General features: G+C 41.9%; 1 protein-coding gene across 1 annotated transcript; it reads right to left on the bottom strand.

Moving 5' to 3' along the window:
- Nucleotides 1-202: 202 nt before the first annotated feature.
- LOC142391464 (riboflavin kinase-like) lies at nt 203-25,697 on the bottom strand. Its single transcript, XM_075477219.1, has 5 exons — nt 25,447-25,697; nt 23,667-23,818; nt 15,279-15,381; nt 11,556-15,134; nt 203-2,718 (listed from the first exon to the last, which is right to left on the bottom strand). The coding sequence occupies exons 1-4, from the start codon at nt 25,526-25,528 to the stop codon at nt 14,962-14,964; spliced, it is 510 nt and encodes a 169-aa protein (XP_075333334.1). The 5' UTR covers nt 25,529-25,697; the 3' UTR covers nt 203-2,718; nt 11,556-14,961.
- Nucleotides 25,698-27,273: the final 1,576 nt, after the last annotated feature.

Genomic DNA, 27,273 nt, shown 5'->3' with positions numbered 1-27,273 from the left:
TCCATAATCCCTGCCTCACCCCATTCCCTGGTGAAACACACCCCAACCTGTTTTTTGAGCACATTTCCACCGTTAAAAAAGATTATTTCTTCATTCTTACTTACAGCTGTTGTGGAAATTTTAGTAAGGCACAGAGTCAGTTATTTTCTGAGGAGATAAGATGCTTTTAATAATATCGCAAGAGAGAACAACACAGAACAGAGTTCAGAGTTGCTCTAACTCTTAGATGAAAACAAGTCAGTTAATATACAGGTTAATACGTAGTCACTCCTTTGATATGTTCAAGACTTTGTTATCTATCTTTCCTCCCTTTCTCCAGCCAAGGCGCCTCAGTATCGTGCCATCTTCCCTGTCAAACTCCTTAAAGTTGTTAAATCATAAGAGCACAATACCCTCATTGAAAGAGGGAGAAAAGAGAAAAACAAGTGTCTGAAATGAGTTATTACCGGGTGATACAGAGTAACACTCATACAATGTATATAGGAATTAATTTTTCCCTTACACTCCACCCTTTTGATTATAATAATACCATTATTTTAATCAACCCAAAAGAAGCAAGAAAAATAATAACTTTATCAGTAAACATCAGTCTGCATTCACACACAACGTGAGTTTAAAACGCAGGCATCATAGTGATAAAGGGTCCAATGATGAACAATAAAAACATCAACAATTAAACAGAAACATCGTCATCCATGTCCAAATCAGAGTCACTAAAAGGACAACCTGAAAGCAAAGGAGTTTGCTGAGTCAGTTGAATCATTTGGTAAGACACAGACTTATCAATGGCGCGCACAATGAGGCCTCGCACACAGGGAATAATACAACAGCCACAAAGAGCTAATAGACACAATCCAATAATTAACCCTGTGAGGAGGGAGAGAATAAGAGTCTTCCATTTGCCAAACATTGAATCAAGCCAACCAGTAAGGGAGGTGTCAACGCCAGAGTTTTCAGCCAGTTCTTCTCTAAGGGAGCGGAGGCCATCCAGAGCTCTGGTTACAGAGCCATCCGGAGCCGTATTATTAGGAATAAAAGTGCAACATGAATCACCCATCAAAGCACACACCCCTCCGCGTTCAGCTAGCAACATATCTAAAGCAATTCTGTTTTGCCAAGCCATAAGAGAAGTGGGGCCTAGCTGTTCAGCCAGTCCTTCAATAGCATCATGAGTGTAATTAATAAAACGCTGTTGGTTATAAAAAAGATAATTGATCCAGTCCACATTTTTGTTAATGGTAGGCCATAAGAAAATGGACTCAAAACCAGCAGCTATCTGATTTCTGGCTTTGTATTCATCAGGGACACCTCTGGGAACTCCAATTGCATCAACATAGACACGATCATCAAAACTGCCAGGAATAGAGCGTTTGCGTACTGAGCGGGTGGGTTGAGGAGCAAAAGGATCAACAGCAATACGGACATTATACACCAACATCACATGGGCACACCTACCAGTCCAATTGGCAGGCAAACTAGAATGTAGCTTACTGTGACGGCCACACAGCCAAAACATGTCGGGGACAGGGCGAGTGGAATGCAAAGTATCATTAAAAATCCAATGAGACATGGAGGGAGAATCAAATAGGCAATAAGTAAAAATACAATGAAAAGCTACTGAATTCTGAGTACTACTTCTTCCCCATGTGACAGGGACAGTAACATTACACATGTCAGGTGGGACACTGCCCAGGGCATGTCTGTTGAATTCATTTGCAGGTTCAGGTTGGGATTCATAGCAAACTATATAAGTATTTCGTGCTCTAGATAACTTAAAATGTGGCGGTGGTGGAATAATGCCACCGGTGAGTGGCGGACATTCAGTACTCCAAGGATAATGGTCTCCCTTACTATGATATTTGCCATCCACGCCCTTAAAATAACTTCCTCTCATCAGCCAACAATGTGTCAAACACAGGTGATAAGTACAATTCATACCACGGAATGGAGATGTTGTCATCTCAGGGTCAACTTCAGGCAGGTACAGCGTCACATTACGAATGCCTTTAGAGCAGATGGCATAGGAAGTACAAGTTAAAGGATGAACTTCCCCAGGCACACCTGTAAAAGCAACAGGCTGTGCATCTTTCATACAAACCACACAAGAAGCATCGGTGACAGATTTAATAATTCGCCAATTGATACCAAACGTTGCGTGTCACCCATGGTTCTTGTAAAACATTTCTGGACTTGCCACCAGGAGAGGCATCTTTAACATGATCTGCATTATTGCTGCCTGTGAAATCAAGATAAAATGTACACATGCTGGTTACAAATAGTAAAATACAAACAACAAACAGTTTCTGCCATTGTTCGCACGTGTGATGATCACGTCGCTTCATCGCAGGTCTCGGTGAGGATGTCTCAATCTTCGGTGTCAGAGGTTACTAGCACTTAACACACCGGTGGAGTACAGCTTTTACTGCTGACTCTTTTCTTTGTCCTTCAGGGCGAGTTGGTTAGGCTGATGTATGTCAGGGTGGAAGTCATCTACTGGTTCTGGCACCTTCTTACAGTGACTGGCGTGAATCCAGGTTGCTCTTTCTGCGACTTTAACAGCTGTGTGAGTGACCAGTAGCACCTGGAACGGGCCTTGCCAGCGTTTGGACTTCCAGTGTTTTCTGCGAAATTCCTTCACCACTATCCAATCACCTGGTTGGAGTGGGTGCAGGGGTGTGTCCGCTGAGGCTGGAAGTGCCGCTTTCACTGTCTGTGAAACTTGAGAGAGGACAGTGGAAAGGTTTTGACAGTAACACAACATTGCATCATCACAAACAGTTGTGGAGGGGAGGGGTCTGGTTACAGGTCCCACTCCCAGGTTAGGAGGTCTGCCAAATAAAACTTCAAATGGGCTGAGGTTCACTCGAGCTCTAATTCTCATCCTCATATAGGTGAGCACAATAGGTAATGCTTTTGTCCATGGCAGACCCGTTTCTTCACAACATTTGGCTAGCTTGGACTTTAAAGTACCATTTTCTCTCTCCACAGCACCTCCGCTCTGTGGATGATAGGCACAATGTGTACGCAAGCTTATTCCCAGGAACTTACCAACCTCGGTCAATGCTGTGTTTACAAAGTGTCTGCCATTATCACTGCTGATCTTCTCTGGAATGCCCCACCTTGGAATGATTTCTGTCAGCAGTGCTTTAGTTACTGCATGACTGTTTGCATGTTTTGCAGGAAAAACTTCAACCCATTTACTAAACATGTCCACCACTAAATCAAATCAAATCAAATCAAATTTATTTGTATAGCACATTTCATGTACAAACAGTTCAAAGTGCTTTACATAAAATAAAAGCATTGCAGCAGGGAGTGCAAGAAGCATTAAAAATACATAAAATAATATAAAGAGAAACAAATAAAATCATTTAAATTAATTTAAAATCAGGCAACAGTCTAGATAAGTTAAAAGATATTTCATGCATAGCCACATGAGAAAAGAAATGTTTTTAACCTGGATTTAAAAATGTCTACATTGGGTGAAAGTTTAATCTCCACTGGCAGTTTGTTCCACTTGTTTGCAGCATAACAGCTAAATGCTGCTTCTCCATGTTTAGTCTGGACTCTGGACTGGACCAGCTGACCTGAGTCCTTGGATCTAAGAGCTCTGCTGGCTTTATATTCTCTGAACAGATCACAGATGTATTTTGGGCCTAAACCATTCTGGGATTTGTAAACCATCAGCAGGCTTTTAAAATCTATTCTGTGACTGACTGGAAGCCAGAGTAAAGATTTTAAAGCTGCTGTGATGTGTTCAGATCTCTTAGTCCGGGTTAAAACTCTAGCAGCAGCGTTCTGGATGAGCTGCAGATGTTTAATGCTCTTTTTGGGAAGTCCAGTTAAAAGAGCGTTACAGTAATCGAGTCTACTGGAGATGAATGCATGGATGAGTTTCTCCTGGTCTGTTTGGGAGAGGAAACCTTTAATTCTGTTGATGTTTCTGAGATGGTAAAAAGCTGCCTTGGTGACAGCTTTGATGTGGCTGCTGAAAGTCAGATCTGAGTCTATCAACACTCCGAGGTTACCAACTTGGTCAGTGATTGTAAGGTCCCGAGTCTCAAGATATTTACCAACGCTGACCCTCTTCTCTTTGCTACCAAACAGAATGATCTCAGTTTTGTCTTCATTTAATTGTAGAAACTTCTCTCTCATCCAGGTGTTTACTTCCTCCAGACACTGACACAGTACGTCTGCTGGGCTGCAGTCGTCCGCTGACAGAGACACATAAAGTTGTGTATCGTCTGCATAACTGTGATAATTGATGTTAAAATTCTGCAATATCTGACCCAAAGGGAGCATATACAAGTTAAACAGAAGAGGTCCAAGAATTGACCCCTGGGGGACTCCACAAGTCATGGCCACTCGCTCAGATTCATAGCTGCCAATAGTAACAAAATAACTCCGGCCTTCTAAGTAGGACCTGAACCAGTTAAGGACCGCTCCAGAAAGCCCAAACCAGTTTTCCAGCCTGTGCAACAGGATTCTGTGATCTACAGTATCAAACGCAGCGCTGAGGTCCAACAGAACCAGGACTGAAACATTACCAGAATCAGTATTCAACCTGATGTGGTTTAACACTTTGACCAGAGCTGTTTCAGTGCTGTGATGATGTCTGAAGCCTGATTGAAAGTTATCAAGACTTCCACTTTCATTCAGAAAGTCGTTGAGCTGGTTAAATACAACTTTCTCAATAATCTTGGATATAAAAGAGAGATTAGAGACAGATCTGTAGTTGTTCATCATAGAGGCATCTAGAGTTCTCTTCTTTAGGAGTGGCTTAATGGCAGCTGTCTTTAGTGACTTGGGAAAAATGCCTGATGCCAGTGAGCTGTTAACTATTCGTAGGAGATCACTTTCTACTGAGGTAAAAACAGTTTTTAAAAAGTCGGATGGTATTATGTCCAGAGAACAAGTTGTTGATTTCAGCTGCCGAACTGTTTCCTCTAGGATTTTTAAATCTACAATATTAAATTGTGACATAACATCAGAGTTATTTCTAGGTTTTAGACACAGATTAGTTTTCTTGTTTGTCTGTGTTGCGTTAATGTTTTGTCTAATTGTTTTGATTTTTTGGCTAAAAAAGTTGGCAAATTCATTGCATTTCTCAGTGGAGAGGAGGTCTGGGTTTGACTGTTTAGGAGGATTTGTGAGTTTTTCAACCATAGCAAACAGAGTTCGAGACTTGTTGACATTCTTATTAATCATTTCAGATAAATGCAGCTGTCTGGCCTTGCACAGCTCATTGTTATAACTACGCAGGCTTTCTTTGTACAGCTCATAGTGAATCTGAAGCTTTGTTTTCCTCCATTTACATTCAGCTCTCCTGCATTCTCTTTTCAGGTCTTTGACCGTAGTGGTGTTTCTCCATGGGGTTTTCTGTTTGATCAAAGTGCTCTTGATTCTTATCGGTGCAACAGCTTCCATTACGTTAAAAATTTTCAAGTTAAAATGATCCAGCATTCCTTCAACCGACTCTGCGCTCATTGTTGGTAACATAGCTATGGCCTCCCTAAACTGAGCACTTGTTTTCTCATTGATGTAGCTCTTCTTAACTGAGAAGCTGGTTGTTTGAACATTCTGAGTAATATGTAAATCAAATAAAATACAAAAATGGTCAGACAAGGCCAAATCAGTAACAACAACAGAAGAAATATCAACACCTTTAGAAATGACCAGGTCCAGAATGTGACCTCGAAGGTGGGTAGGTTCTGTTACATGTTGCCACAAACCAAACATGTCCAGCACAGAAGAAAATTCTTTGGCAGTACCATCTGTCATATTATCCATGTGAATGTTAAAATCCCCGGTCAAGATAAAATGGTTAAAATCAGTCGAAATAACAGACAATAATTCAGAAAAATCATCAATAAAACTTGCACAGTATCCTGGATCTGTAAATGATTAAAAACAGGATTTTAGGAACACCCTTTAAAATAAAACTCAGATATTCAAAAGAAGTGAATTCCCCAAATGAGATATCTTTACACTGGAATGTATCTTTAAATAAGGCAGCCTCCCCCCCACCTTTCCTCCCATTTCGGCATTTATCCATAAAACTAAAGTTTGGGGGAGCTGCTTCATTAAGAACAGTAGCACTACGAGTGCATATTTCTTTCCTTCAGCTGGTGTGAGTTCAACAAAGTCCATCATTAAATGTTCAAAAGGTCTTTCTGGTGGAGGATGTGCAGCTTGTGAAGTGTGTATTGCTTTCCCTGCATTGTGTGTAGCACAAACCATACATGACTGACAGTGTTTCTGTGCACATGAGCTGAACCCTTTTGTGAACCAATGAGCAGTGAGAGCATTCAGCATCCCCCCTTTTGACACATGGTCCAACCCGTGTGTCAATTTAGCAAAGTGAGGAAAAAAATGTTTAGGAAGACAGGGTTTACCATCAGGTCCCAGCCAAACACCATCTGTATGAGTTGCACCCGCTGAGGACCAAATGCGTTTTTCATCTGCAGAAGCAAAACTTTGCAAAGCATGGAAATCTGTGGGCGTGTCTTCCGCTTGCAAAAAGAGGGAAGTGAAAACAGGAAAATAGTTAGCTGCCTGCTTAGCTGCAGCATCAGCTCTAGCATTGCCACGAGCAACAGGATAATCTGAGTTAGTGTGAGCCGCACACTTACAGACCGAAATTGCTGTAGGCAAAAGGATCGCATCAAGAAGATCAGAAACCTGTGAGGAGTTCAAGATGGGTTTGCCATCTGATTTAAGGAAATGTCTGTGTTTCCACAGCGCACCAAAGTCATGAACAACACCAAAAGCATATCTGGAATCTGTGTAAATGGTGACAGACTTACCAGCTGCCAGCTTACATGCTTCAGTGAGTGCAATGAGTTCAGCAGTTTGGGCAGAGAAGTGTTTAGGAAGGGAGCCAGACAGCAAAGTGTCATGTGAAGAACTTACTGCAAACCCAACACAGTTAGTACCTGTGGCTGGATCACGCAAAGCTGATCCATCTACAGAAAGAATCATGTCAGAGTTGGGAAGAGGAATGTCAGAAAGATCAGGTCTGGGTGTACAAACCTGTTCCAGAACAACTACGCAGTCATGCGGCTCCCCATCATCAGGAGTGGGAAGCAACGTAGCCGGATTCAGAACAGTACAACGTTTAACAGTGACATTTGGCATATCAAGGAGCACAGAGGTGTATCTGAGCCAGCGAGCAGCTGAAAGATGTGAGGTTTTCTGCTCAAGAAGAATAATGGCAACAGAATGAGGAACCAAAACAGTCAAATTACTGTAGCCTACAATATCTCGGGAGGCCAGGACAGCTTTCTCTGCAGCTGCAACAGCACAAAGACAACCAGGCAGACCTGCAGCCACAGGGTCCAACCTTGCGGAGAAATAAGCCACTGGCCTTTGTCTTCCCCCGTGTTCCTGCATAAGAACAGATGTCATACAACCACGCTTCTCATCAACTGCCTGTGTGAAAGGTTTATGAGGATCTGGGATACCAAGTGTAGGAGCTGTTTGAAGAGCCAGCTTAAGCTGAGTGAAGGCTGATTCAGCCTCAGAAGTCCATGGAACACCATCAGCTGACTGGAGGCCTTTCCCGTGGATAAGAGAACCTAAAGGAGCTTCGAGAGAAGAGTAGTTAGGAATGAAGTTCCTGCAGTAAGATGTTATGCCTAAAAAGGACATGAGCTGTTTTTTAGTAACTGGTTTAGGAATGTTCTGAACAGCAGCAACGCGTTTAGGAGAAAGTGAGCGCCCCTCTTTGGAAATCACATGGCCCAAAAAGGTGACTTTGTCCTGAACAAACTGCAATTTAGAAAGGCTGGCTTTGTGGCCACAAGAATGAAGATGCTTGAGCAGGGCCACTGTGTCTTTTTCACACTGTTGCTTGGATGGGCTGCATAAAAGGATGTCATCTACGTACTGCAAAAGAGCAGAGCCTTGGGTTAGTTGGAGTGGTTCCAAACTAGCTTTGAGGGCAGCATTGTAAATAGTGGGACTTTCACAATATCCCTGGCATAACCGGGTAAAAGTCCAAGATTCCCCCTCAAATTCAAAGGCAAACCAAAACTGGCTGTCAGGATGCACAGGGACAGAGAAAAATGCGTTAGACAAGTCAACAACTGAGAAAAACTGTGCATCTGATGGAATTTGAGACAAAATAGTGTGTGGACTGGGCACAGTGGGAGCACGTGGCTGAACTGCAGCATTCACTGCTTGGAGGTCCTGCACAAAACGCCATTCATCTGGCTGGCCAGCATCTCTAATCTTTCTAACAGGAAATAATGGAGTGCGCACAGGTGAATTTTCACAGGGAACAATGACGCCTGTTTTCTGAAAAGATTGAAAAACAGGCTTGATCCCTTTGATTGCTTCAGGCTTCAAAGGGTATTGTTTTTTACACGGGCGAAAGTCCGATTTAGGGGTGACAATTACCGGTTCACAGCCTTTTATCAACCCCACATCATTTTTGCTTTTAGCCCAAAGATCAGTGGGCACTTCAGCCAACATGGGTAACGAAGACAGATCTGTTTCAGATAAAAAACATGCTTCAAAATGTGATTCTGTAGTGGAAACTAGTTCCACAGTTTTTTGACAATGCATTGTGCTCAAAAAGGTTTTCTTGTATGCTGACAATCGTTCAGAAAACAACAAATTTGGATCAGCAGGTGAAACTGTCCAATCAGTTTCTTTTTTACAGGTTGCAAAAAACTCTCCCACACACTGCCAGTGCCAATGTGTAGGTTTGGCCAAGGAGATGTGAGGGCGAGTACCACAAACATTAAAAAACTCTAACTGCTCTGGAGTGAGACACACAGCCAGTGCAGCAGTTTGTGAATTCCAAAATAAAGTAGACGTACATATTTTTTCAAAAGGAGTGCGAAACCACTTCTTCTCATAGTCATAGTCAGGCCCCAAAGAAATGTGTGATGTACAGTGCAGATCAGCAGGTTGCATGAAATCAGAAAGGGGTGAAACTAAAGCTTTTGCTTCCTCCACGAGCTGTTGTGAGGAAGGAGAGCTGGGAAGTTTCCACTCATAAGCATATGTAAGTGCTGATGAGTCAAACTGCACCGCTGTAAAAACCTTCTCAGGCTGCAACATAACCTTAACACCCTCTGGTGTGGAAGTTAAAATAATGCCCAGTTTACACATCAGATCACGGCCCATCAGGTTAATGGGACACAGCTCTGATAACAAAAATGAGTGCTTGAAGGAGAGCCCATCGGGAGTGACACACGCAATGGGCGTTGTCATTTTCTCCTTCACAACCTGACCTGATGCAGACATGGAATAGACGTAGTTTCAACTTAGCTTTGGAGGACGATCAAATTCCCCTGACTTCTCTCCTGATGATGTAGCCCCAGAGTCAACCAGAAATGTTACTTGTTTCCCCAAAATACTAAGCTGAAAAGTTGGAAAAGCCTTGTAGGCTTCAGATGTCAAATGAGCATAAGTTCCTATCACCTGAGGTGAACATCTTTGCTCTAGGACAGAAATAGCATGCAAAACTTTACTATGTGAGTTACAGTCAGCAAGCGTCTCTTCATTGCACAGAGCAGGAAAAGCATGTGTGTGTGTTGTGTTATCACCCATTTGTTGAGGCTCCGCTGGCGTGTGACGTCCGGAACCCGCCTCCCACCCTCAGTCAGCCTTTTGCTCAGTTTCATCACTTCTCAGCTGTGGACAGTCCTGCTTCCAGTGTCCAGTCTGGCCACAGTAAAAACAAACATTTGAGTCATAGTTCAGGTGTGGTCCACGTCGACCTCCCCTTCCACGTCCACGTCCACGTCCCCGACCTCGTCCTCTGTTTCCGGGGTGACCTGTCACATCACCAACTGCGTAATACATGTTCATGGCTGCCAAATGCAGCTCCTTTTCAGTCTTGTCCTTTCTGGCTATTTGACGGGTCTCAACTTGGTTCTGGGCATGTCGGGCATATCGGCGGACGTCAATTAGACCAGGACCCTCACACCATCCCACGTAGATGTTTTTTACTTCAGAGGCGACATCTGGCATCAGGCCTTTAATTATTGCATCGCATGCAATACTCTCCCATGGTCCTGGTTCATGGCCCAAATCCGTTGGTCTCTGATGACCACTGTGTTTGCTCACCTCCTCGAGGATGCGGTGTATGAAGTCCTCAGTCCCTTCACCGGGTTTCTGTTTACAGGTGTAAATGTGGGACATGTTGATTTTGGTCGGAAACTGAGTGGTGATGGTTTGACACAGTCTCTGGATGGCTGCTTCGTAATGAATGTTGTCATTATGTCCAGGCTTACTGTTAGTAGGTTGCAGATCCGGTTGTGGCAAACCCGCCTCTAATTTGCAGAGGTCGGTTTGTTTAAACTTTCTTGTCAATATGCGACGCAGTTCCACTCCGGTCGGGCGGAATTGTGCGCAGAAGCCTCGCAACTCGTCAGCAAATCAGGGTCCAGAATTCTCTGGATCCGGGAGACTTCGTGATGCTTCGATGATGTCAGTCTCAGTCCAGGGTCGATAGACCAGTAATGGTCCAACTGGACCTGCAACTTCAACCATAGGCATGGTTTGGATCTGGGTTGGTTTTTTCACACGTTGAGATTTCCGACTTCCAGATTGTGGGGAGAGGAGTTTTTTTACTTGCATTAAAAGGTTTTGGGCTGGTACACTGTAGAATTCAACTTCCTCCTTTTCTTCATCTTCAGACTGGTGTGACAGATGTTGTGGGTGAGGAGAGATTTCTCCTGGAGAAGTTTGGAGAATTTCCCTCTTCCCATAAACCGATGTTTGTGGTGTGTCTGGCTGTAGTTGTTGTTGTTGTTGTAGTTGTTGTTGTGGCTGTAGTTGTTGTTGTTGTAGGCGTCGTGGAGGGCAGGAGTCCAGGTCCGGATCCGGCACAGCGAGAGCGCTCAGTGTAGGGTAAAGAGGTGCGGATGAAAAGGGAGAAGAAAAAATGTTACCAGTAGAATATGGTGGTGGCTTAAAAGGAGATTCAGTCTTAGTCAGAGATAAATTATCTTTTCGTCCACATACTGCATTATCATCATCATTCCGTCCTGGCATTTGTTTAGCATTTTTCTTTCTTTCTCTCACTTCACTTTCCTTTTTCCAACACTCTATACCTTTCTTACATTCTTCCAATTTTTCCCACTGTTTAACCTTCACTGTTTTTTTTTTCATATCTTTCTCACATTTGCAAATCTTCTCTTCTAATTTTCTTATTTCAGACATTTTAAAAGAACCTTCAGGGGGAAAACCCCAATTTTTTATCTAATAAGTAGTCCATTTTACACTCTCCGGACCATATTTTTTTATCATTTCATCATACTTGGGTCCCCCGGGAGGGTCAGAAGCCCGAGACTTACTGTTTCCCATTCTCGGACTTGGAATGGGGGAATATATTCCTTCATTCAAAGGACGTCTCCAATGAGGACCTTAATCTGTACTCACACTTCTTCGGAGTACTACTTCAGTCACACTTCCTCGGACTGATTCAGTCACACTTCTTCGGACTGATTTAAGATTCACTTACCCGTGAAATCTCTGTCTCGCTAATGACACAACCGGGAAAACCCTCTTTTCCAAATAATAACAGAAAGCAATCTTACCGCCCCAGATTACTGTGTTTCAAAAGATGACCCCAGCGCTGATATCCAGGAAACGGACCCGTCAGCCCTCTCTCTCCGAAAGGCCTTGGAGGTATGAGGCTGGAGCTTCAGTCCAGGCTGATCAGGCACTGCGGTCCGGTCCAGGTAAACCAGTCGAGGGATCCTGTTGGTGACGCCAAGATTGTTGCGGAAATTTTAGTAAGGCACAGAGTCAGTTATTTTCTGAGGAGATAAGATGCTTTTAATAATATCTTGCAAGAGAGAACAACACAGAACAGAGTTCAGAGTTGCTCTGACTCTTAGGCGAAAACAAGTCAGTTAATATACAGGTTAATACGTAGTCACTCCTTTGATATGTTCAAGACTTTGTTATCTATCTTTCCTCCCTTTCTCCAGCCAAGGCACCTCGGTACCGTGCCATCTTCCCTGTCAAACTCCTTAAAGTTGTTAAATCATAAGAGCACAATACCCTCATTGAAAGAGGGAGAAAAGAGAAAAACAAGTGTCTTAAATGAGTTATTACCGGGTGATACAGAGTAACACTCAAACAATGTATATAGGAATTAATTTTTCCCTTACACAGCTCAGCAGTAAACCATGGCGTCAAAAAGTGCTGAAACGAGAACTTTAAGGTGAATTTCATGTGGCTTCTGAAATAGTTTTTTCACAAAAGCCTTTCAGATGTTCTCAGACTGCTCTCCTGACTTTGCCACCGTGATAAAGACACTGGAATAAATCAGACCCTTTTAACATCATGTCTTGGTTCACTGAGGTTGTAGGAACTTTAGTCAGTCTAACGGCTTTCTGACTTATTTGAGGAAATGATGCGATTACAACAAAGCAGACGGATCCAAGAAGCCTCCGGGCGGCTACATACAAGTTTGTGAGGCTGTAATGAAATGTCAGTGTTGGGTGTTAATAAATGGGTCTGAGATACTTTTATTTATTCTTTTTTTTTTTTTAATTCCATTCATTCATTTGACAACATAACATTTTAGTAGTGGTTGTTCAAAAACAATATATATATATATATTCAAATATATCATTTAAAGTTGTATGCCACTTGCACTTATTTGATCACTTTTTCAAACTAGCCTATAACCCTTTGAGATGGTTCATAATTTCGTAGTTTTTATGCTATTTTCTTTCTGTTTGCATTTAATTTCTGCCTTTGTGAACAACTGAATGTTTTATGTAATGACTATATATTTTTTTCAACTGACTTTTTGTTAAGCCGTGCATGTTAAACGTGCATTAATCTCGCTTTGCCAGTTAGAAATACCTGATTTCCAGTAGAACTTGTCGTGTCTGGATTAGAAACATAATACGCAAAATGCACTTCATTGTTTCGCTTGTTTCGACGCACACAGTGGAATCTGTTTTGCTTACAGTGTTCCACTTCACAGTTCCTTTCAGGAGCACAAATAAAAGGGAAGATGACGATCATCTCAATTATATATTCAAAAAAGATAAAAAATAAATCAACTATAATTCGCATCTGTGCAACATGGCAGAAGCTAAAAGAAAGGTCTCAACTGTGGATGCAAAGTCCCAAAACAGCAAGGCCACAAGTATTTTCTATAAGGTTCATTTTTCCTGAAGCATCATTTACATTCTTTTTTTTTTTTTTTTTAACATGTAAAAACATCAAAAATGAACTTTGAAATATATTTGATCAAATTTTTCATTTAATAAAATGATGTAAAACACGATGGATTAAAACAGAGCTTTCAGTCAGTGTGCAGCAACCCCGGTCCCTGTGTAAACTACAGCGAATTATTCCAACAAATGGGACCTGGAAACACGAGCCTCACCGCAGTGACAAAGTAAAGTAACACGTTTCAGGGTTACGAGCGCTGCCCTCTTCAAATCTTTGAAAGATTTGACGAAGCGACACATCCGATTACACCGCTTTCATTTGGCTGGTTAAGAAAGTGATGAAAACAATGTACACGGAGAGCAGAAGAAGAAGAAGAAGAAAAGCCATCGGCCGAAAAACAGGATCGCACCTCCGGTTGCATGATTAAGTCAACATTCAGAAAATGTGGTCACATCTTTCGCTGCCTATTTAACACTTTAATAAACAAAAATAATGAATCCAACAGACTTAAAATCCAATAATCACATATGCAGACTTAAATATTTTATCACCTAAAACTATTTTTTACAGGGGGTTCAAATAACTGTTGAGACTTGTAGTTTTATCTTTGACAATTTCATGTAATCTCTCAAGTATACACACACACACACACACTATAAAGAGATACTCCTTCAGGGTTTTGCCAGCTGTTTTGGAATATATTTGTTAAGAACTTGAAAAGTCCCTCTGAACAAAACATACGTGTAGTATATTTGCTGTAGAGAGAGTTATTAGGAGTCGTATACATGTTGAACAATTTCCAGTTCTAAGCAACTTTCTAACATTGCTCTTCGTGCAATTAAAAGCCTGTGGTTGTCTAACAGGATTGGTGAGTTGTTGTTTTTTTCTAATTCGTACTACCATCTACCAATGTGTCACTAGAACTGTGAGTGAATAAACCACGAGCAGAAGCACCTGCTTTGTTATTAAGCTTTACTGTGTTCTTTAGATTATCAACGACCAAGTGTCAAGATACTTAAATCCAGCAAATGAATATGCTGAAACAGTGGGAAAAAAGCCTGTCTATCAAAACACATTTGCTTAGCTTTCATAAAAAAATAACCATGCTGCAAGTTATTGAATTTGTCCTATCTAGCAAGCGTTTATTTTTTATTTTTAATGCCTCAAAACCACAAATAAAATCTCTGGTCCAATGTAGAGGTTTTCAGGGCAAGTGATGAATAAGGCTCTAGAAGAGGGGTGAAAAATGAGAAAACCAGGGGGACAATGTTACACAACATTTTCTGACTTCGAGGCCACAGTACGTTACAGATAATAATGCTGAAACCTTCTCTCAACCACCTTAAGGTAGGAGGACAGCATTCACAGAGTTGAATTTACAGTCTGTTTGGTGCGCTATTACAAAACTGTTTTTTTCTGTTCGATATCTTGCCAAAAATCTGTAATTTACCAGTGTTCTCTTATAAAATGCTCAGCAGGACCAATGAGATGCAAAGAGGCAGTCTGGTGTGAAGATGAACAAAAAAAGAGAAGAGAACAGTAATCTAATAATTGACTGCAAAAAAGGAAAAAAAAATAATTCCAGCAAGCTCTTTCAAACAGGAACACTGACAAAGAAAAAAGAAAAATATATCAAAACAGATTGGCTGTTTATGATTATATGCATGTTGCGCCCGCTGACAGGTTTCAGAATAAGGCTGTGCATATAAACAACCTGTCTGTGTCTGCGTGTGTGTGTATATAGACAACTGTGCTCATCTGGTCTGTGTGAGTGCGTGCACAAAGCGCTGCTGTCACTGCCAGCTGTCAGTGACCGTTCGTAATAGTCTGAGACGTGGATGCAGTGGTGGAGGGTGTGACTGAAGTCGAGCTGGTCGTGCTGGTGAAGAAGTTGTCCTCTTTCAGTTTGCGATGTTCTGGGAGCTCCAGCTTCATCTTGGCCTCCTCAATGTCATTGTTGATGGCCACAATGAGAGCCTCTGTTAGGACAGGTAAACATGTGCAGAGGAGAACAAACTTAAGAGTGGGCATTGTGGAGGAAAAAAAAACAAAAGCAAAAACATCTCCAAACACCAACTAAAATACGAAGGTGTGAAAGATAAGAACTTTAAGGCAAGGCGTACCGAGTGAGTCGTAGCTCCTTTCTGGACGGATGTAGCCCACCATGACAACACTGATAATCTCCCCATAAAAGTCCTCTTTGAATTTGTGAATCACATGCATCTCCTAGGGCCAAAAAAAGCATTCGCATCAACTTTCTCAGAGAACAGCAGACGCCAGAATTTACTGCATTTCTCTGGTATTATGAAATCAGAGAGTACAAAGATTAGCTTTGGCATCTGAAGTTAGGGACCAGGAAATTAAGAGGCTGAAAAATGTGTGCGTAGCAACCATGATGGGAAACTCATGTAATAATTCAAAGAGATGGTTATAAAACTGATTAAATCTGCACTGCAGGATAAAAACCTTTGCTCTTTGTACACATACAGAACACAAGGGCTTTTCAACTTGCCCTCAAGTTTGTGGTGTATCTTCAAATGTGTCTCAAATCTTAACTTCAGAAAGTAAGTCTTTTTAAAACAATGCTTTGGCACAAAGTGTGCTCCTATTTCTTATATAATTTTGAAATTAAGCCACCTCCAAGGCTCTTGTTTTGTCTGTCACAGATGCTTTCTCATCCTTCAACTGTGATAACAGCACAGCTGCCGAGCGTGGTTTGTAACAAAAAAGGTTCAACATTGTCCAAAAGAAATCTGTTTGCAGACAGTCATTCCTCACGTTTCTTGATACATGTTGCAAGTGTAAATTTGCAGCGGCCCTTCCCACTAAAGAGACAAATTAATCTAAACCGCGCCAGCAAAAATGACCCCAAACACATATTACCACCATCACGTCGCCTCGCTGCTTTCACCTCTTCGTGTCTGTATGCTTTTCAGTTTGTCCTTTGAACAATTTTTAGCTGCACGTTTAGTGAAAGGGGTTCAACAAAGGTGAGCCGAGATAAAAACTTAACCGTAGTCAGGCGCGTAACTATAGCAGGTTCAGCCGCACCGGGGCCCGTGGCCGTTGCAGGGCCCGTTTATTCTCCACTGAGCTGTCATTCGGTGGAATTTCAGTGCAACGAAATTCGGCACCCCCCTAATTCACGATGCAGGATTTATTCTACGCTCACCCGTCATCCGCTGAGCTCTCAGTCAGTGGCACTTCAGTACCCTGGCCAGCGACGGTCACCTTGCCCGTCGCAAGCAAATCTTAAAGGATAAGAGCGTTTTTTTGACATTGGGCCCTTGATTTCACATTATAGCATGATGTTCTAATCACCCCTGCTTGTTGTTGAACATTTGGAGCTGTTCCGAAGATATTCGCGAGGCGTCTGGCTGCTCTCTTGAGATATTCGGCCATGAAACGGTTTCCTATGGGCAAGCTCATACAGGCACAAACTATGCTGTTTATAATTTATTAATTACTGTACACTAGCACTGATAACGTGGAGGTGCGTCGCTTACTTAAAAAAATCCGGGTTATTGTAATTTTGATTTTTTTGTCGTAAAGTGGGTGTTACTGACGTCATCGTGGTGCTACTGCCACAGACAGCCCACAGACCTGCTGCCTATTTATTCATTCGGCTAAAATTCAAAATTAGTAACCCGGATTTTTTTAAGTAAGCGACGCACCTCCACGTTATCAGTGCTGGTGTAGAGTAATTAATAAATTATAAACAGCATAGTTTATAATTTATTATAAACTATGCTTTATTTATTATAAACATCATGTTATAATGTGAAATCAAGGGCCCAATGTCAAAAAACCGGTCTTATCCTTTAAGCTTCTCCGCACGTCCCGCGGACCCCGTGCAGCACTTCATGATCTGTCAGCCGCTCGGACGGCTCTCTTCGCGAGAACCGCACGATCACGAGAAGCCGGCTGCCGCCGGGCCGTTCTCTACAAGAACGAAGATGTAAGCATAGGCCTACATGTTTATCCAAATTTCAGATCGTGAACCGGTGAAATAAAATGAAATGGTCACCATTGTTTGTTGTCATTATCTTTCTCAAAAGTCCTTCAAACACAAAAGCGGCTCCCAGAAGCGACAGGAGCGCAGGGAGGAACAGGACAGGGTGGTAAAACTGCCAAAACTGGACAAATTCGGGTTTACCACCAAGAGCAGTGAGAAGAACAGAACAACATCTACACCTAGCGGCGACTGTGAAGAACCATGCAACAGGTGTGAGCTCAGGATCAAACATGTTGGATTTTACCTACAACAACATAGAAAGGGTATTCATTGTAGAATGTAGAATCCACCGAGATACATATAATCACACAGATCTGAAAATATGATCGCTGCTAGTAGAATCACAAGATAAGCTAAGTGTTAGCTATTTGAACGTTAGCATGTTACAGTGTAGCCTACCGACAGAACTATGAGGCTTCGGGAGGGAGGTTTACTAACGTTCTACGCCAAACTCTAGTTGGTAATTGTCATCCGTTACACTAGCGCTTGTTAGCCTAGACCTATAGTAAACTGGATGCTCATTCTAAATTTCGATTCGTATAATCTTTGTTGCAGCTCTCAACAGAAAGAACCAGAAACTAGCGATGAAGTCAGTGGCGCAGGTGACCTGTCTGCAGACGAAACTGTGGTAAACAGGCGTCAGGCAGTGACAGTACAGAACAGGAGCTGGACAGGACAGGAGCGGGGGAAGAACGTTATCCTACAGACAGGGGACACTTTCAAGAACATGTCTTGGACGCTTCTGTTAAAGCTGCCGTCGGCAGGTTTTCAAAATTGCGAGTCTAAAGTCGGAAAATTTGAACTGATACAACTCTCAGGTCCCTCCCCCAACCTCTAACAAGCTCCGAATCACCCCCCAAACCCCTCCCCCTCTGTGGACGAGGTTGTGCACGTGAGTTCACACCAGGGTACGCGCACACAAGCTGGGGCAGACTCACGCTCAGCAGCGTGTGCACAAGCTGTGATTGACAGGTAGGATTCCTCCACCCTAACGTGATTGGTTAAAAACAGCCGGGAGCGCTCGGTTTTTGCAAGCACGATTACAGGCTTCAGAGGGAGCTACAGATTTCGTTATTTTTCCTAAACAGCCTATTTAATATTCTACTTCCAGAATCCCATGACAGTTCAAGCTAATATGACTAAAAAAAAGTTGCCCACCGCAGCTTTAAAAACTACATTTCAACAATGGGTTCATGTAAACTTAGCGGCCTTTTTCCTAAAAATAAACACAATCGCTCTTTTTCTGATGTGTTTTATCATACCCAAACAAAGGCAGGTGTCAAATTGCCACGGATGTGGCTTTGCTATTCACCAAAATTGGATTGTGCTTACTGTGAACCATGCTGGCTATTTGGAGATCGCCGTTCATCGCATTATAATAACGCATGGGTGAATGGAGTAAATGATTGGGGCCATTTGTCTTAAAAAATTGAATGTCACGAGTCCTCTCAGCCACATGTAAATCAAATCAAATCAAATTTATTTGTATAGCACATTTCATGTACAAACAGTTCAAAGTGCTTTACATAAAATAAAAGCATTGCAGCAGGGAGTGCAAGAAGCATTAAAAATACATAAAATAATATAAAGAGAAACAAATAAAATCATTTAAATTAATTTAAAATCAGGCAACAGTCTAGATAAGTTAAAAGATATTTCATGCATAGCCACATGAGAACAGAAATGTCTTTAACCTGGATTTAAAAATGTCTCCATTTGGTGAAAGTTTAATCTCCACTGGCAGTTTGTTCCACTTGTTTGCAGCATAACAGCTAAATGCTGCTTCTCCATGTTTAGTCTGGACTCTGGACTGGACCAGCTGACCTGAGTCCTTGGATCTAAGAGCTCTGCTGGCTTTATATTCTCTGAACAGATCACAGATGTATTTTGGGCCTAAACCATTCTGGGATTTGTAAACCATCAGCAGGCTTTTAAAATCTATTCTGTGACTGACTGGAAGCCAGTGTAAAGGTTTTAAAACTGGTGTGATGTGTTCAGATCTCTTAGTCCGGGTTAAAACTCCAGCAGCAGTGTTCTGGATGAGCTGCAGATGTTTAATGCTCTTTTTGGGAAGTCCAGTTAAAAGAGCGTTACAGTAATCGAGTCTACTGGAGATGAATGCATGGATGAGTTTCTCCTGGTCTTTTTGGGAGAGGAAACCTTTAATTCTGCTGATGTTTCTGAGATGGTAAAAAGCTGCCTTGGTGACAGCTTTGATGTGGCTGCTGAAAGTCAGATCTGAGTCTATCAACACTCCGAGGTTACCAACTTGGTCAGTGATTGTAAGGTCCCGAGTCTCAAGATATTTACCAACGCTGACCCTCTTCTCTTTGCTACCAAACAGAATGATCTCAGTTTTGTCTTCATTTAATTGTAGAAACTTCTCTCTCATCCAGGTGTTTACTTCCTCCAGACACTGACACAGTACGTCTGCTGGGCTGCAGTCGTCCGCTGACAGAGACACATAAAGTTGTGTATAGTCTGCATAACTGTGATAATTGATGTTAAAATTCTGCAATATCTGACCCAAAGGGAGCATATACAAGTTAAACAGAAGAGGTCCAAGAATTGACCCCTGGGGGACTCCACAAGTCATGGCCACTCGCTCAGATTCATAGCTGCCAATAGTAACAAAATAACTCCGGCCTTCTAAGTAGGACCTGAACCAGTTAAGGACCGCTCCAGAAAGTCCAACCCAGTTTTCCAGCCTGTGCAACAGGATTCTGTGATCTACAGTATAAAACGCAGCGCTGAGGTCCAACAGAACCAGGACTGAAACATTACCAGAATCAGTATTCAACCTGATGTCGTTTAACACTTTGACCAGAGCTGTTTCAGTGCTGTGATGACGTCTGAAGCCTGATTGAAAGTTATCAAGACTTCCACTTTCATTCAGAAAGTCGTTGAGCTGGTTAAATACAACTTTCTCAATAATCTTAGATATAAAAGAGAGATTAGAGACAGATCTGTAGTTGTTCATCATAGAGGCGTCTAGAGTTCTCTTCTTTAGGAGTGGCTTAATGGCAGCTGTCTTTAGTGACTTGGGAAAAATGCCTGGTGCCAGTGAGCTGTTAACTATTTGTAGGAGATCACTTTCTACTGAGGTAAAAACAGTTTTTAAAAAGTCGGATGGTATTATGTCCAGAGAACAAGTTGTTGATTTCAGCTGCCGAACTGTTTCCTCTAGGATTTTTAAATCTACAATATTAAATTGTGACATAACGTCAGAGTTATTTCTAGGTTTTAGACACAGATTAGTTTTCTTGTTTGTCTGTGTTGCGTTAATGTTTTGTCTAATTGTTTTGATTTTTTGGCTAAAAAAGTTGGCAAATTCATTGCATTTCTCAGTGGAGAGGAGGTCTGGGTTTGTCTGTTTAGGAGGATTTGTGAGTTTTTCAACCATAGCAAACAGAGTTCGAGACTTGTTGACATTCTTATTAATCATTTCAGATAAATGCAGCTGTCTGGCCTTGCACAGCTCATTGTTATAACTACGCAGACATTCTTTGTATAGCTCATAGTGAATCTGAAGCTTTGTTTTGTTTTGTAGCAGCCTGTGTTGTGTTTGAGCAATGGAAGCTCCATGGTACCATTGACAAAGATTTGGAGAGGGATGTGCGTAATGCCGCACTTTTTTGGCGAGGAGTGCTGGAGCGCATAGTCAATGTTACACTTACTCTGGCGTCTTGTAACCTTGCATTCAGGGCTCATCAGGAGGTACTGGGACAGCCCAATAGTGGGAATTTTCTTTCTATAATTGAGCTGCTCGCGGGTTACGACCCTTTACTGAAAGAGCTCATAAGCCGACCACAGGGTTCCATTAAATACCTAAGTCCAGCTATCGAAAAAGGGTTACGACGGAGCCGCAAATATGAGTGGCATTTACTCAGGGGTGCAGGCCAGACTACGGGAGAGTGAGCCGCTTGCTACATATGTTCACTGTGCAGCGCACAATTTGAATTTGGTTTTGAATGATGCAGTGAAAAACATCCCAGAGATTGACCGGTTTTATGACACCATAGAACACATCTACACATTCTTTGGAACCAGCATTAAAAGATGGAACATGCTCAGTGGCATAATAACAGCAGATGGCTCAGATCACCCAGATGTGACTCTGAAGCGATTATGCCCCACTCGCTGGTCCTCCAGATTCGATTCCCTCAGTGCTATACGGTACAGGTATGTGGATGTAATGCGGGTGCTGACAAAAATAGCTCTGACAAGCGACAAAAGGGATGAGCGAAACGAAGCCGCTGGGCTTACGAAATTGATGGAAAAATTTCATTTCATTTTTTTGCTCGTTGTGCAGACAAAAGTGTTGGAGACTGTCAATGCTGTGTCAAAAACACTTCAAAAGACAGACACAGATTTGCAGACCACAATTCAGTTACTAGAAAACTCGATACAAGTCATCTCTGAGTACTGGGGTGCATTTGACCAGGCCAAGACTACAGCGCAGATGCTCGCAAGTAAATGGGGGGTTCAGAGTGCATTTGAAAATGTTAGGGCAAGGAGAGTGAAGCGTCACTTTGACGAACTGTCTGAAGATGAGCGTTTTACCGACGCAGAGAGTTACTTCAGAGTGCATATATTTAATGGCACTCTGGACATAATAAACGCCCAACTCACACAAAGATTTAAAAGTATGCGGGAAACGTGTCGTTAGTTTGAAGCTTTGCGTCCTACCACCCTTCTGCTCGCAGGTGATGATGACGACCTGTTTGCAAAAGCGAAGCGTTTATCTGATTATTACGCCAGGGACATCGCACCAACGTTTCCAAGTCAACTCCTCTCATTTAGGTCGTGTTTCAAATCAGAGATTGCGCAAAAAACATCCATTTTACAACTGGCCAAAATGCTTGTGGTGGATTGTGATACGGTAACATCCACATTCGGTGAAGTGTGCACTGCGCTCATGCTGTTTCTCATACTACCTGTGACTGTGGCAACAGCTGAGCGATCTTTTTCAAAACTAAAACTTATAAAGACATACCTAAGGAGCAGCATGGGGCAGGACAGACTCAGTGGGTTAGCTATACTATCCATTGAAAACAGGAGAGCCAGAGCATTAAATATTGGTGACATCGTTGATGATTTTGCACAACGCAAGGCTCGTAAAATGGCATTCTAGTGATGATTAATGTACAGTGATGGTCGTATGATTTTTTCTTTGTTTCTGCACAGTTGTATGAATATTTTTTTTCTTTGTTTCTGCACAGTTGTATGAATATTTTTTTTCTTTGTTCCTGCACCGTTGTAAAGCCCAAGTTCAGTTTCTGCGCAGTTCATATTTAGGGCAACCATACTGTAAGAGCTTGCTGTTTCAGCAGAAGGCGAGGTTTCAGCGCTTTGAGCCTACTTCCATGGCATGCGCTAATGTCAATGCTGTATATATTTGATTACCGTATAGGCCTATTAATAAAAATGATTTGTAAAGTTTTCCCATATTATTGACTCAATGTTGTGGAGTATGTTTTTATGTACAACAATATAAACTACTTCTATAGGCTATCTTTGATCCTTGAGGATTAGGCACCCTTATGTTAAGTCCTCCCTTAAAGCTGCGGTCGGCAACTTTTTTTTTGTCATATTAGCTTGAACTGTCATGGGATTCTGGAAGTAGAATATTAAATAGGCTGTTTAGGAAAAATAATGAAATCTGTAGCTCCCTCTGAAGCCTGTAATCATGCTTGCAAAAACCGAGCGCTCCCGGCTGTTTTTAACCAATCACGTTAGGGTGGAGGAATCCTACCTGTCAATCACAGCTTGTGCACACGCTGCTGAGCGTGAGTCTGCCCCAGCTTGTGTGCGCTCACACTGGTGTGAACTCACGTGCACAACCTCGTCCACAGAGGGGGAGGGGTTTTGGGGGCGATTCGGAGCTTGTTAGAGGCTGGGGGAGGGACCTGAAAGTTGTATCAGTTCGAATTTTCCGACTTTAGACTCGCAATTTTGAAAACCTGCCGACGGCAGCTTTAAATGTCACTATGACCACTAGAGGGCCCGTATTCCGCATGTCGCACCGGGGCCCGCAGCCAGCTTCTTACGCGACTGACCGTAGTCCAACTTTATACGATGCATTCAATGAGCAATAAATACAACCATTGATTTCATGTTGGTTCATTAGGAGCTGACAACCAAAGTACTCTCAGACACACGCACACAAAAATGGCCATTTTTTTAATGATTTGTGGGGTTTTCCTGGTTTTATTCTGATCAGTAGAGGTTTTTTTTATATATAAAAGGAACTTTATCTAATATATCAAATCAAAATGGTTCCAATATCTTTCTTCCCATTAGAGTCCAGAAAGACTCCAATGCTCAGTTAAACTGACATATATAATCGGATGTGTAGTCATGTAATATATGGGTTCCAATAAGCTTGAGACCGTGGACTATCGAACATACTGGAAACATATTTAAAATGTGCACACCGTTTTTCAGACCGAGCTGATTGTAATGAATACTTTTTTTAAAAAAATCTTATACTTACCATGGATTTCTTGGTATTTTTGTAGTAAGGGTTCCAGCCAATGCTCATCACCATTTTGTACAGATCACCGTTACCGACGCAGGCCCAGCCATAATAGATCCCTGTACTGATATCTGATGGAAGATTGTCCACCACCGAGTCTGGGAAGTTGGCTGGAAAACAGAGACAAGAGTCAGAAGAAGTACAAAGAAAGGTAAGAAGCAGGGGCATGTAACAAGGAGTAGCGACCCACCTACAATGGTTTTCAATAGTTGATGCAGACTACTTCCAGATCAGGACAGTTTTAAAGCGATACTCCAGAGTAGATTCACCCTGGGGTCATTTGAACCGTGATATCCAGCCAAGTAGCCCACCCGCAGTTTTTTCGATATTGGCTGAACATCAGCTGAGTTACTGAGTTATCCCGAATAGCTTCATACAAGGGTTAACGGACCCTGGCAGTATCTCCAAAATTACCACACTAAAATCACATGCCATGACACCAAACTTCTACAGTAGTACAAATATGGTCTGTACTCACAAAACGATGCATTTGGAAGTTTGTACATAGTCCAGGAGTTTATTATTATCAACACAAGCCTGATAGCTTCTCTGCAGCTAAAGCTGCGTCGACGTCACTTCTGGGAGCTGGGAGCTTCAAAGTAAGATGAAGGTTGATCTACTACTGTAGACAACAAAGCAAGACTGCTCAATTTCTCCATTAATAAAATAAATTCACTACTCTACAACATAAAAAAACATGTAGAATATAGCATATACTTTGTTGTCTACAGTAGTAGATCAACCCTCATCTTACTTTGAAGCTCCCAGCTCCCAGAAGTGACGTCGACGCAGCTTTAGCTGCAGAGAAGCTATCAGGCTTGTGTTGATAATAATAAACTCCTGGACTATGTACAAACTTCCAAATGCATCGTTTGGTGAGTACAGACCATATTTGTACTACTGTAGAAGTTTGGTGTCATGGCATGTGATTTTAGTGTGGTAATTTTGGAGATACAGACCAGGATCCATTAACCCTTGTATGAAGCTATTCGGGATAACTCAGTAACTCAGCTGATGTTCAGCCAAGATCGAAAAAACTGCGGGTGGGCTACTTGGCTGGATATCACGGTTCAAATGACCCCAGGGTGAATTTACTACGGAGTATCGCTTTAATAATATAATGTCATACTTTGGTATTATTTCCCTTCTGATTAAACAAAGCTTGAACCACCTCAAACAAATATTCACTTCCCCGTTGTCTGCATTGTCACTTTGCCAAATATGATGTCCTGAACTCAGAATTCCCATGACAAAATGAAATTGTACGTCTTAAACATTCGCAGTTATTTTCAGGCTGAATGTTAGAGAAATAACGAACATTAAGAGTGCATGTTTGTCACAAAATTCAATTTTCCCTACATTCGACGCTCATAAATTGCTTAACTAATTCAGTATCCAAGAGCACATTTTTATCCACCTACAACAGGTTTATGGAAACATCCATAGCGACAAACCAGGTAGAAAACAGGGCAAGTTCCGTTACGTGAAAGAGTGTCGTAACCAGTGTAGCTAACGCTCATGTATCCAGTGTGCATGAACAACCACGAAGTATCTGATAAGTCACCTGAGAAGAAGTGATTGTCGTGATAAGAATACTCACACATGGTTTATTCCTTGATATTGCTCTGGTTTGGTAGAAAAACGATGTACACTGGGTTTACGTTGTCTGCGTAAGCACTGCGTTACATATTAGCCAACTGAAAAGCCCAAAGAGATATAGGCTAAACTATTTTCTTACCAGTGGGAATCCCAAGTTCTTTGCTTCCTCTTCCAAAGCCTCGAATAACCTCTCCTCGACAGAAATACGGAAGGCTCTTCATGACTAGTTTCCCAAGAGCAGCTGGCTTAGATGAAAGCGACAGAATGACCTACACAAGGAAGTCGGACCCTGGCTATTCAACCAGAAATACCCTGCTAGCTAATAACGCAACGAACACCGTTATCAAGATTGAAGTCTGTCTCTTTAATTGCTCATTCCAGCGTTATCGTTTGTTTCACCTGTGGGCGGTACACGACGCTGAAGTTGGCATCCGATTCGCCAGCCTCCGATTCGCGCATTAAAGGGGTGGGCATAAAGGGCCATTTCACTGCTTTTTTGCATTTTGATCGACCAAAACAAGGTCCTGTATGGAAACTACAATAGTTACACTGCTCAAATCTGGATGGAATTATTCTAAAGAGGTTGTAGATTCATTAAAATCTTGTTTCGGATTCATGAAACCTTTTTCTGATTTGTGAAAATGCAGAAAAGGGCCATTTTACTGCTTTTTTGGAATTCTGATCACCATAAACTGGGTCCTGTATGGAAACTACATTACTTAGACTGCTCAAATCTGGATAGAATTATTCTAAAGAGGCTATAGATTCATTAAAACCTTGTTTGGGATTTGTGAAACCTTTTTCTGATTTGTGAAAATGCAGAACAGGGCCATTTTACTGCATTTTTGGAATTCTGATCACCCTAAACTGGGTCCTTTATGGAAACTACATTACTTATTTATTTTGAATTCATTATGAAAGTAATTAAACATGAATATTTAAAAACGTTCAGTTAATTTTTATCTGCTCACACACAGTGGTGCTGTGAGGCATCGCCGTGTCTCAGCCTATTTCATTAGTTCCATTCACAGCAAGAGGCCAGAATACCCCAAATAGTGGCTTTCTTTCCACAGTAGACATATGTGTCTTTAAATCTCTGCAATGAAACTTGCTTTACTGTAAAACTAATTGACTTAACTACTATGGTATTGTGGTGAATTCTGAGAGAGGTCCCTCAAAAACCGGTGCAGAAAATGAGTGATGAAGAAAGCTGCTGAAACGGACGTAGTCGAACAAAAGAAATCTTTATTTCTGTCGTCAGGTCCATCTCAATTACAGAAAATGCATTTTCTGGGAGAGCCGGTTGTCAAATGGAAAAACTCTCTGCCCGGGGAGAGAAAGTCCCTTACTTTTAAAGAAGATTCAAGGCGACTGGTCCAGGCGTACAGCCAAAAGATATGGTCTGACTGTAAGAATGTCTCATATCAAATCTACATTTGGTAAGAAAAAGGGGTTTATTCTTCAGTGTATCTTAGTGTCTTGCACGGAGACGTGCGGAGGCGCGCGCAACCATTATGAACTTAATGAACTTATAGAGCTGTGGACTCAATGAACTCAAATAAGGCCTGTTTCCTCCATTTTGTCTGTGGGTACATACACCTCAGTATCTGAATGTGCTGGTATAAAGTGCAGTCTAGTGCAGTCCATGTAAGGAGAACGGTGTTCTTGGCAGAAGCGAACAAGCCACAAGCAGTTACAGATGTTTCTTCACTGAACTAATTGCACATTCGCCATTAAGTTAGTAATTGGTTAATGGGTGTTTAATATATCACATTTTATCACAGGGTGATACATTATAAATGGATCAGGTTAGGTGTTGCTCTGTAATTTCATAGCTTTTTTTAGTAAAATTGCTCCATATGGGAAAGTTATGACATGTTAGACGTACCCTCAGCTTTCCATCAGCTCCATTGTGGTCCACAATGAATGTAACAAGCTGTTCATTGTCCTGCCGCCTGGCTTCAAC

This window comes from Odontesthes bonariensis, chromosome 11 (genome assembly GCF_027942865.1).
Source record: "Odontesthes bonariensis isolate fOdoBon6 chromosome 11, fOdoBon6.hap1, whole genome shotgun sequence".
NCBI lineage: Eukaryota > Metazoa > Chordata > Actinopteri > Atheriniformes > Atherinopsidae > Odontesthes > Odontesthes bonariensis.
The sequence above is the reverse complement of the archived record's forward strand: the minus strand, read 5'-3'. Positions and strand labels throughout refer to the sequence as shown.

What these genes read in the sequence shown, in the direction of transcription:
- LOC142391464 (XM_075477219.1), bottom strand. Translation starts at nt 25,528, where the DNA reads ATGAAGAGCCTTCCGTATTTCTGTCGAGGAGAGGTTATTCGAGGCTTT. An exon ending in AAAATACCAAGAAATCCATG is followed by an intron (nt 15,382 to 23,666) that starts GTAAGTATAAGA and finishes TTTTGGCCCTAG; the next exon opens with GAGATGCATGTGATTCACAA. An exon ending in AAGGAGCTACGACTCACTCG is followed by an intron (nt 15,135 to 15,278) that starts GTACGCCTTGCC and finishes CTGTCCTAACAG; the next exon opens with AGGCTCTCATTGTGGCCATC.